This window comes from Sapajus apella, unplaced genomic scaffold, assembly GCF_009761245.1.
Source record: "Sapajus apella isolate SASKATOON/1434 unplaced genomic scaffold, GSC_monkey_1.0 scaffold46, whole genome shotgun sequence".
Classification (NCBI taxonomy): Eukaryota; Metazoa; Chordata; class Mammalia; order Primates; family Cebidae; genus Sapajus; species Sapajus apella.
Window position 1 is genome coordinate 13651319 of NW_022436986.1, and position 11687 is coordinate 13663005.

Below are 11687 nucleotides of genomic sequence, written 5' to 3' on the forward strand. Positions count from 1 at the left end.
TATGAAGAGCATTTCATGTTTCTAAAAATTGTAACATTTTTTCCACGATTTTTCTTTTCTTGGTGGAGATGGGGTTTTGCTGTTTCCTAGGCTGCCCTCAAACTCTTGGCCTCAAGTAATCCTCCCACCTCAGCCTCCCAAAATGTTGAGATTACAGGCATGAGCCACCACACCCAGCCTGGAACAATTTTTGGAAGGAAAAGAAATATTCCCCATGACCATCCTACTTGAGATAGTGAAGGCATCTGTTTTGTTTTACAAACTGAAACAGGATAGCAAGAGTCAAACACGTTTTCAGGCAAAAAGAATTTTATCATTAGAGACATTTTGCTGGAAAATAGGTGGACTGAAAGTCTGTTGATGTGTGTAGGAAACATCATTGTTAATCCTTTGTGTGTGTAGGCACACAATTTAAAATAGAAAATAAAATTAAGTGTCATAAGGATAATATAATAAGCAGGTATCACAATTATTAGGTACTCTTTATTGTATAGCACACAAATGGCTCTGTAACACCATAATAACAGTACACCTAGGGGCCCACAGCTGATAGGTCCCAGAGTAAATAATTTAGCTACTGGTATACGTTGAATAGTATTTTGTTTGGTCACAGTTTTGGGAAATCCTCATTCATTTCAGATATTGAAGCTTTATTTTTCAGGCTAGCAAAAGTTAACGTAGACTGGGTGCTGTGGCTCACGCGTGTAATCCCAGCACTTTGGGAGACCGAGGCGGGAGGATTGCTTGAGCCCAGGAGTTTGAGACCAGCCTGGGCAACATAGTCAAACCCTGTCTCTATAAAAATTTTAAAATAAAATTAAAAATAAGTGTTGTATGAAAGGAGAGAAGGTTATCACTTCCCTTGACAAAGATGGAAGAGGCCCTCGGGCCTGACAACACACATACGGTTTAAAAATCTTATATTTAAAATTATTTTTTAAAAAATTACAAATAAAAATTAGGGGTGGGGGAGAGAGAACATCAAGAAGAATAGCTAATGGATGCTGGGCTTAAATATCTAGGTGATGGGGTGATCTGTGCAGCAAACCACCACAGCACACATTTACCTATGCAACAAACCTGCACATCCTGCACATGTACCCCTGAAGTTAAAAGTGGAAGAAAGGCTGGGCATGGTGGCTGATGCCTGTAATCCTAGCACTTTGGGAGGCCGAGGTGGGTGGATCACCTGAGGTCAGGAGTTCAAGACCAGCCTGGCCACCATGGTGAAACCCCATTTTTTTTTTTTTTTTTAAAAAAGAAAAGTGGAAGAAAAAATTAAAATAAAAATTTTAAAATAAAACATTAACATAGAGGAATGTTAACCTATGACATCAGAAAATTCTGAATAAATTTAAAATTCTTGATAGTTTATGCACATTTCTATTTGAGATAATATGCACTTAGCAAATATGAAGATGGCATTTTATAGTCATTTCCATAAACTGTGTGCCAGAAGATTCTGTATAAGAGAGGTGAATTATGAAAGCAACCAACCACAATTTAGCAGAAATTTAAGAAATTTAAACTTAAAGGAATCTAATTTACAGAATAATGTGTTTTAATAAAGGTTTTTTATTTAAATAATTTAAATGCTCTTTATATCTTCATTCTTAAAAAGTTTTTCAAACTTACTATAGATGTTTTAGACTATTTAAAAACTGCAAAAAAGAAAATTTAGGCCTGGCACAGTGGCTTACGCCTGTAATCCCAGCACTTTGGGAGGCTGAGGCCGAGGTGAGCGGGTCACTTGAGGACAGGAGTTCAGAACCAGCCTGGCCAACATGGTGAGACACTGTCTCTACTAAATATACAAAAATTAGTTGAACGTGGTGGTAGGTGCCTGTAATCCCAGCTACTCGGGAGGCTGAGGCAGGAGAATTGCTTGAATATGGGAGGTGGAGTTTGTAGTGAGCCAAGATGACACCACTGCACTCCAGCCTGGGTGACAGAGCAAGACTCCAGCTCAAAAAAAAAAAAAAAAAAGAAAATTTAAACTGCGAAAACCAGTATGAATATTTTGGCAGTTTCTTCTAGGGTTTTTTCTTAATTTCCTTTTGTTTCTCTGTCTCCTTTAAAGCATACATACATTTAAATGTATACAATTGAATTTGTACTGTTTATAGTCTTGTATCCTGCTTTTTCCACTTAACATACCATGAGCATTTTTCCGTGTCATTAAATATGCTTTGAATATGTTCTTGGCCACATAAAATTCCATTCTATTGATGCACCTGTTTTCTTTAAAACAGAGACACATGCCATGCTTTCCAGTCATGCTGGACTCTCAAAAGCCAAAGAAAATACCTTGTGTTGATCTGCCATAAGCCTCTTATAAACGTCCATTTTTTATTTCATTTATTACATGCACCCACGGTGCAAACACACCTCTGAACACTAGATATAATCAATAGTTAATAAGCACTATAAAGAAAATACCCGTGAGCAGTGAGCTCTGTCCCCTTGATGATGTTAAATATTAGTCACCTACATCACAAGCATATAAAATGTCAACAAGTGTCACAAATGTTTTTTCCATTTTGTGACAGCCCCAAATGAATTTCAGTCTCTCAGGCACCCACCTCAAGAACTTGAGATTCTAACAGGGCAGTTTTGACCTTTAATACTAAAACTTCAAATATAAATGCCAGAAACTTACAAAAACACCATTTTTACTTTACGTTTAGTTTTGTGAATTTGAGTAATTTTAAAATTATTTTATTTGTCTGTTTGCCCACCTTCAATCAGGGGAACTGATCTCGTTTTAAAACAATCTGCCGGAAACTTTGGTTCTAACCTCTTTAGGATTGCAACTAGCAGAAGTAATGTATCTGTCTGTAACACACACCAAGCATAAATGAATCCTTTAATCCTCAGGAGGGCACTGTGGAACTACGTTCTTAGGGTTGTCTGCTGTGGGAAGGTTCTTTTGTTACTCAAATGTGAGGAGCGCTGGGACAGGCCTCCACGGAGAAAACTTTTATACTTTAGAAAGACAAACCATCAAGATTTTATTCAAATTTAAACTGAAATGTGTCTATTTTATGAATATTTTCATACTAAACTGCATAAATCAAAGAATGATCAAGCTGTTTCCACTGGGAAAATCATAGTCAGGTAGAAACTGCTTTCATGTAGCATTATGTACATTTTGAACCAACCTAACTGCACCTTTAATTTTATAATTTTTAAACTTACAATATTCAACCGCTCTCAGCCCTATATGGGTAGTATTTATTGTAAAGCCAAATAGCGTTGTTTTTTTTTTTTTTTTTACAAAGGTCTTAATTTGTTGACATAAAGTTGGCTTTTTTGTGTGTGCTTCTTACATGCCCTATTACCCCAGTGTGTTTAAACCAAATACTGTTCATATTTTTCCAGGAGAAAAACAAAATTAAAAAATCATTTTTCAGATAAAATATTATAGGTTTATTTAAAACTTAATTCTCACCTTGAGTATGCAAAATACAAACTCCACAAAATGTTCATTTTACTTTGTAGTTTACAAATATACAAAATAGACGTTTGCTTAAATTTATATTACATATTTATTAAGGCAAGGAACTATAGAAAAAAACATTTGTTCTGCTTAAGGCATACTTGGGAATAAACCATTGTACAAATTATTGCACATCTGAAACCACAGTGCATAACAGACTGTCTGCATAAAAATGCTAAAGAAGTAAACCAGGTGCATTACCTGACTTAGGTCATAAATGTAGATCGGAAGACAAATATAGATTTTCCTTGTCAAAGTATGCAGCAGTTTGAAAACTTTGGCTTCCTCGTTTGGTACCTTTAGAACCAAGACTCACCAAGCACCATCATTTAGGCTATTTAAACAAGTTTTCTGTACCTGAATTTCTTCCTCTTCTTCTAACATCATAATAATGGCTTTTAGAAGGTAAAGAGAATACAAGGCGATCTTTTATGCTTATATTGCATCAATACACAATTCAAGGGAATTCTGGTCTTCCCTCCCCCAACTCACGGATATAATTTATACCCTGATATCCACAACTTCCAGTCACCCCCTTGGCATTTTGTAAGTCCAGGAATATTCAAGTCGGATTTAGAATTGGAATGATAGAAAATCCAGTCACAGACCCCATCGGTTCTTTGATTTTTGTCTTTTAGATTCATCATTTTTCCTGATTATCCACTCATCACAAGTTGACTCAGCTGGGAACTTGACCATGATTGTAGTGCTTTCTGGCTGGGCTCCTCCCCTCCTTGGGAAGACAGTGTGAAAGGTAAAAAATACTGAATTCTCCTCTGGCAGTGTGGGTCATATCCACTGTCTGGGATTTAAAAATGCCTCTTCATGTGTAAGGCGAGGTGGTCCGACCTGGAAAATGCTCGGTCGCATTTCTGGCACTGGAACGGGCGGTGCCCAGTGTGTTTACGGTAGTGCCTGGTCAGTTCATCTGAGCGGGCAAATTTCCATCCACAGCCATCCCAGTCACAGTGGTAAGGTTTCTCACCTGTAAAGGAAAAAGAAAAACTAAATTTGTGACGCCATTGCTATACAAAAGAATTGGCCCTTTCAAAAACTGGAGGCCAGATATTAAACTCTGACCCTATCCTGAAAGAATACAGGAATGTCTTTAAACCACAGAAGGGCTTTATTGAATTCTGTATCACAAACAGGAATACATTCCGTTTCTTAAGTATTTCCTCTTGTTTTTAGGGGATCAGTTAAGCAGGCAAACTATATTAATGTTTCACCAAAAACACAAAAACCACCTAAACCTATACTAAAGTTTCACCAAAAACACCAACACCACCTAAACCTATACTAGTGTTTCACCAAATACACACAAACACCACCTAAACCTATACTAACATTTCTTTTGAGTCAAGACATCTCGATGGTGGAAATGAATTTGGAAATTGTGATTGGTAGTGTGCCCAAACCAGGCCATCTTATTCCTACTATAATTTGGGGATAAAAAGCCACAGGTAGTTATTAAAATAAAACCTTCTGCTTGCGGAAAAAAAAAAAAAAAAATATATATATATATATATATATATATATAAATCAAAACGAACCAAAAAAAAGGGTAAGACCTAATTGTTAAGACCAGAATTCAAAATAGAAAGGGAGGGTGAACCTGGGAAGGGGACATTAAAAACCGATTTTTTTAAAAAAGCCATCGTGCTTTTGCACAGTAAAATATAATTTCTCGATTACAATGCCCAAGCTAGGAGAGGCCCAAAATCCGCGGGGAATCTCCTACCTTTTAAAGGCCTAACAAAATTGCACCTTCAAGCAGATGCCATCCATCAAGCAAAAGGCTCCTGGGCAGAAAAGTAGGCGCCGCTTTGCTGTCCTCCCCTCTCCTATGATCCAGGAGATGAAGGCGATAGACTGCCCTGGGAAGCCAAGGAGGCACTCCAGAGTGTCCACTGGTAGCCTATGGGGCTGGAAGCTAAACCCTTCCTTCTGCAGTTTGTCCCCCTACCTGTGTGGGTTCGCAGGTGTGCCTTGAGATGGGAACTCTTTGTGTAGGTTTTGCCGCAGCCCGCATAATCACAAGTGTGGGTGGCGGTCCTTTTCCGGGGCCAAGATCGTCTTCCCCTCTTTGGCTTGGGCTCCTCCGGCATGCAGGAACCGGGTGGCATGAGCTCTAGGGGTGAAAAAGGTGGGTGAGCATCATCCCGAGTGCCCCGAGGGGCCAACACACGCAGAGCTTCCCAGCCCGAGATACAAATCCCCGGAACTGACCTTGGTAATGGAGCGGTGGGACTTGCGGCTGCATCTGGTCAGGCAGGAAGGATGGGTAATTGGGCCCCGAGTGGGGATGGAAGCCGGGGGGAAGCGGCAGGGCAGGGTGACAGTCCCTGCTGCTCAGCAGTTCCTCAGGACCCAGGGTCGGGGTAGTCCTGCTGGGGAGCTGCCGCCCCAGGGGGAAGTCGTGTGCAGCCGGCCGGTGGCCGTTGCTGAGAGGGGGTCCAGCGCCCAAGTGGGTGCACGAGGAGACCGCCTCCTGCTTGATCTTGGGGCACATGCGCGGCGGCCCGCCGTTGTAGGGCGCCACCACCACCGGGTGGCTGCCGTCAGGGCTGCCTTTGCTGACGCTGATGACCGACGGGCTGCCGTACTCGCTGCCAGGGGGCAGAGACGCCTTCAGCACGAACTTGCCCATCAGCCCGCCACCTGGCGGCTGCGGCTGCTGCGGGGGAATGTACACCGGGTCCAACTCCGGCCGCAGGAGCTCGGCCACGAAGCCGCCCGAAGGGCTCACGTCGTTGATGTCCGCCAGGTTGAAGGGAGCCGTCGGAGGGGGAGCGGACTCCCTGCCATAGAGGAGGCCTCCACCAGTGCTGCCCGGCGCCACGCCTGGGTCGCTCCCGGCCCGGATCGGGTAGCTGAAGCTGCAGGTGGAGGGCGCGCTGGCAGGACCGCTGCTCGTCGGGGACGACGAGGAAGACGCTGATGCTGACGAGGACACGGTGGCGGCCACCGACTCCGGATGGGACAGCGAATTGGAGAGGATAAAGTCCAGGTCCAGGAGATCGTTGAACTCCTCCGTCTCTCTCCGGGGTAGGGGTGCCAGGTTGCTACCGCCGCAAGCTGCACCGGCTCCGCCGCTCTCCAGGTCTGTGGCCACGGTCGCCGCCGCCAGGTCGTAGGGGCGGCCAGGAAGCACCTGGGGAAGTCGCTTCATGTGGGAGAGCTCCTCCCGCCAGCGCTGCGGGGACAGGGCGGGAGAGAGACCCGTCAGTGGTGGTCCCTTGTTGCCACCCGACGTACTGACGTGGTGGCGGGCCACGCGCGCCTGCACCGCCCAGACATGGGGACTGGTCAGGCAGGAAGCACCCGGGAACCCAGGGAGCCAGCACTGCAATCTCGGCCCACACCCGGGTCGGAGAAGAGGTGATGCGTCTGTATCGCGGGTGTTATGTCCTGTCTGCCAATTGCGTGTGAGCGAGCGCCACGGCTGGTCCCTCCCCCGCCAGGTCCCGTGGACGTCCTCCGAATTGGCACACCAAGGCTCTCTTGGTGCGCTCTCGCCACGGGGCCGCCTACGCGCTAAGCTCACTTTGGCCCAGCCAGTGTCTGGGGACGGGGCCACCTCCTGCCCGGTGGCCTGAGCGCGCCGGCCCTACAGACAGCGCGCCCGGGGACTTGAGGAGACCTGGCTTGTGCCCCAGGCGGCTCCGCGTGCCCGCACCACGGGCATATATTTCTGAGCCAAAGGCACGGAAGCTATCCCAGGCAGCCTGTGGTGGCCGCTCCTAACCCTCGCTCAGCGGCTGTTGGTGACCCCAGGGCTCCGCCCGCCCCCACCACACCCACGGAAGCCCACCGGGCGTTCCTGGCGGCCTGGGGAGATACTCACGTTATTCGGAGCACCTGCTTGACGCAGTGTCTTCTCCCTTCCTGCGGGACCAGACGCGAACGTGGAGAAAGATGGGAGCAGCGCGTCGCTGACAGCCATGTCAGACTCGCCAGGTGGCTGCCTGAGAGCCGGGCAGGACGCAGAGACAGAAGTCAGGGGCGACTTTCGGCCGTCGCTCCGGCCAATCCCACCGGTCCTCACCCCTCCCTGCTCCCAGCGCCGCACGCCTCACCTACCTCATTAATGTGGGGGCCCAGAAGGTCCTCGGGAACCCGAAGCAGATGGGGCACCCGAGCCCCAAAATCAACGAAGAGAAGACTTAGAAACGAAGCCAAAACCCAAAACCCCAAATCCTTCTTCTTTGGTTTAAATATAAATTGGAGGCGTCCTTTTTAAAAAGCTCCTTTGTATACGAAAGTTCTTAGAGAAGTTGTAAACTCATAAAAATAGACAATCAGCAACTCGAGTAAGTAGGTCCGGTGGCTGAGCTGTGCTCTCTTCCACTCAGCAGCGTCCTCCACCGCTGTCGCAGTCGCCTCGGGTGCTGCCGTGGGCGCAGGGGCTGTGGCCGGGGCGGTGGGCGGGCGGTGCCGCCAGGTGAGACTGGCCGCGGTGGCGCGGAGCTGCGAACTGGTAGGCGACGCGAGGCGCGGAGTCCCGGGAGCTGTGCCGGGCGCGCGCGGCCATGGGCGCGGGCCACGGGCGGGTAGGTGGGTGGGGGTCCGAAGGGGCGGGGAGGGTCACTCGGCGGCTCTCAGTGCCGCCGCTGCCCGCCACCGCCTCTGCTCCCCGCGCGCCCGTTCCTTCTCCTCTCTGGTACGGGAACTGCCGGCCGCCGGCGCGCGCTCCTTACTTATAACTTCTCGCTACAGCCTTTCCCCCCGCCTTCTCTGGGAGGCACGCCAGGCCCCGCCCCGTCCTCCAGGCCCCGCCCCACCTTTCTTCTCTCCGCCCCCCCGAGACTCCCCCCCATCGTTGCTATGGTAGTAATATACAAACTCCGCGCACGTGGGGGCCTGGGGGAAGGAGGGGCGCGGGCGGGGCCGGGCCGGGCAGTGACGCCAGCCAGGCAGCTGGCGGGCTGGAGCCGAGCTGACGCCGGCGGCAGTGGTGGCGGCGGCAGCGGCAGCGGCGGAGGCGTCCGCCCCAGCGCGGGACTCGAGGAACCCGGCACAGGTTCGGTCGCCGCGCGACCAAGGCCATCCGCCCCGCCATTGTCGGCTCCCTGCGTTAGAAGCTTGCGAAGACTGGTGGGGTCAGCGGGCGGCACGGTCTGGCGTCCCCACCCCTGGTCGCACTCGCGCTCTCCGCGCCGTCTGCGTGCTGGAAAAGAGCACGATTATCCGTGTGACTCATCCAGCCCTCCGTCTAACCCTCCCTCCCTGCGCTCGCAGGAGTCCGCTGTTGCCCCGCTGCGCCGGTGTTGGTGCCGGAGCTCTGCCTGACCTCTCACGGTCCCTCGCGAGCCCCTCTACCGAGGGGTGGGGGCTCTGGGGATGTGGAGAGGAGGCAGTGCCTAGCACTGTGCGGCGGGAAGTAGGAGCCTCAGGAGAAGGCCAGAGGAGAGTTCCGCCGGGCGGAAAGAGGCAGGAGTGGGGAACTGAGTTATGGTTTTGGTACTTAAAAAAAGCGAGAAAGGGAGTGAAAGAGTTCAAGATTTATTCAGAGGATTGCGGGAGAGAAGAGGGACTGTGAGGCGCGGAGGCACCTTTCAACCAGGCATCTCGAAGCACTTTTCTTTCTTTTTTTTTTTTTTTTTTTTAAGGCATAGTCTCCTGTCGCCCAGGCTGGAGTGCAGTGGCAAGATCTCGGCTCACTGCAACCTCTGCCTCCTGGGTTGAAGCGATTCTCCTGCCTCAGCCCACTGAGTAGTTGGGACTACAGGCGTGCGCCACCACACCGGCTAATTTTTGTATTTTTAGTAGAGACGGGGGTTTCACCGTGTTGGCCGTACTGGTCTCGAACTCTTGACCTCAAGTGATCCATCCGCCTCTGCCTCCGAAAGTGCTGGGATTACTGTCGTGAGCCACCCTGCCCGGCCTCGAAGCACTTTGCAAGCCACGCACTCTCCTTTACACTTTATGGATGAGAAACTGAGTCATAAAGAGGTGAAATGGCCAGTAAAGGTCAAAGGACAACTGGTTCCTTCGGCTCAGGCTCCGGGTAGGTCAGGCCTCCCGAAAGGGACTTCGCTGAAGAGTTACCATGTGCCAAGAAGTGGAGCGATGCGGCGGTGTCCTAGTTCCCGAAAAGGGCACACCGAACCCGCAGCAGGCGTCCTTGCCCACCGGGAAGGGACTAGGAAATGGCAATCATTCAGTCTTATAACGCTGCCTCCCCACCCCCACTCTCCCCTAGGTTTGTGATCAGTAATTTTCCAGCTGGGAAATGTTTTGCTCTCATCTTCTCAGCAAACAGTATTTTTTTTCTTTTTTTTTTTTTAACAGTATTTTTTTTCAAAACGTGAATGTGGTGTTCGGTATCACTTTCTAAACGTAGGCTTGGCGAGGTGTTTACTTTGGATTCGTGCTCGAAGCGCCGGGCTCCGCCCCTCTCTTCAAGGAGCCCCCTCACTGGTGAACGCTGACGCTTAGGCTGGTGTCAACCTACGAAAGAAAAGGGAGGGCAGACTGGGGAAAGGAGTGGAAGCTCAGGCACCGAGCAGAGAGTGCTCTCACCCCTTTCTGAGTTCTAGTTGTTAACGTCCTTTGTCGTTGTCACCTGTTTGAACCCTGAGATTCTGGTACCTATTAGGTTTCCTCAGAATATTTGTGATACCTGATTTTTCCACTCCTCGCCGACCACAGAAGCATTCTTGGAATGCATCTCATCCCGAATGAATTGACTCAGTGCTCCCTGCCAACGCCAGGAATCCCTTTAAGATCGACAGAGTCGAGGCCCTTGAGTGTGACTTCCATCCTCTAGCTTTGCTCTGGCCAGGACTGCAGCTGGGGGAGGGGAGAGTTTTGGCTGGAAAACCAAGGTCCTCCTTCACGTGGCCTCGAGGGATTCAACCCTACCCCCATAGAATCAGGCCAGTTACTTTATGAAAATTACTTTAAGCCCTTTTCAAACGAAGGAACCAAGAAAGGAAGACATCTGCTCCTCTTCCCCTGCTCCTTTGTGACAGCAACATCTTGGGATGCTGGGACTTGAGGGCTGCATGGAAAACTCACCACGGTTTTCAGGAAGGCCGAAGTCCCTCACCCTGGATGAACAGTGATGAGCCCTTGATTGGCAGCCATCTCCCTTGGGATGTAAACATGTGGGTCAGGACTTGGAATTTCTAACTTAGGTAGGCAGCACACTAGATTATTTCTGCTTTGCTTTTATTTATGTAAGGCAGTAGCCCTTCCCCCGCAAAAAAAACTAACCGTAACCACCACAATGAAAAAACAATATTGCACAGATGAATTGGAAAGCCACTATTATTATGTCATATAATCAAGACAAGATTCTGAAACTGAGTTGAAAAAGATGAACTTGTTTCCAAACAGCCTTCTGAAGGATAAAAGCCAGTCTCTTTGTGGCAGGCAACTATCTGGTTATTCCTCTGATTGTGTCATAAAGGGAAATCTCAGTATTCACCCTAGATTTCTAAAAGAAGCAAGGAACTTCAAGTTCACAAATCATCTTTCAAGGCAGGCACCCTGTATGACAACAGGGTTACGGCCCTCCCTGTCTTCAGAACAGGTAGGGCCAGAAGAGTTAAATCCCTGTCCTATATAATTTATAAACATGAGGGTGAGTAAACCTTTGATGACTAAATTGCACTGTACAATAATAATAATAGAAGACACCCTTTAAAGAAGAATTAAACACTCACTGGTGACTTTATTTCAGCAAACTGATATTACAAGTTCTGTGGACTAGAAGTTAATTATTAATGTCCTTAGAGTTATAAAATAATTTTTTTCCAGCACAAACTGCATTAGTTGGCAGAAGATGTGATGAACACCACTAGTGCTAGGGGGGATTAATGTGGAGCCATGGAGGGGTGTGATAGATTGAAGAAGCTGCATCCATATTTCTTTTATTTATTTATTTTTTTGAAATGGAGTCTCACTCCAGTCACCCAGGCTGGAGTACAGTGGCACGATCTCGGCTCACTGCAACCTATGCCTCCCAGGTTCAAGTGATTCTCATGTCTCAGCCCCCCTAGTAGCTGGGACTACAGGTGCGTGCCCCCACACCTGGCTAATTTTTTGTATTTTTTAGTAGAGACGGGGTTTCACTGTCTTAGCCAAGCTGGTCTTGATCTCCTGAATTCGTGATCCACCCGGCTTGACCTCCCAAAGTGCTGGGATTACAGAGCCACCGCGCCCGTTGCTGCATCCATAC

The 11687-nt window shown here is 48.4% G+C and overlaps 1 protein-coding gene and 1 pseudogene across 1 annotated transcript; one reads left to right on the plus strand and one right to left on the minus strand.

The window, feature by feature from the left end:
- The first annotated feature begins 827 nt into the window (after nt 1-827).
- Nucleotides 828-939, plus strand: LOC116524956 (annotated as a pseudogene).
- Nucleotides 940-3405: 2466 nt separating this feature from the next.
- On the minus strand, nt 3406-8232 carry KLF4 (Kruppel like factor 4). The gene is made up of 5 exons (XM_032240282.1): nt 7583-8232; nt 7347-7467; nt 5729-6695; nt 5466-5630; nt 3406-4484 (listed from the first exon to the last, which is right to left on the minus strand). The coding sequence occupies exons 1-5, from the start codon at nt 7585-7587 to the stop codon at nt 4309-4311; spliced, it is 1434 nt and encodes a 477-aa protein (XP_032096173.1). The 5' UTR covers nt 7588-8232; the 3' UTR covers nt 3406-4308.
- Between the last annotated feature and the right edge of the window lie 3455 nt (nt 8233-11687).

Excerpts from the sequence above, each read along its gene's own strand:
- KLF4 (XM_032240282.1), bottom strand. Across the intron at positions 6,696-7,346 it reads AAGCAGGTGCTCCGAATAAC|CGCTGGCGGGAGGAGCTCTC; the intron begins GTGAGTATCTCC and ends CTGTCCCCGCAG. Across the intron at positions 4,485-5,465 it reads ACACCTGCGAACCCACACAG|GTGAGAAACCTTACCACTGT; the intron begins GTAGGGGGACAA and ends TTTCCTTTACAG.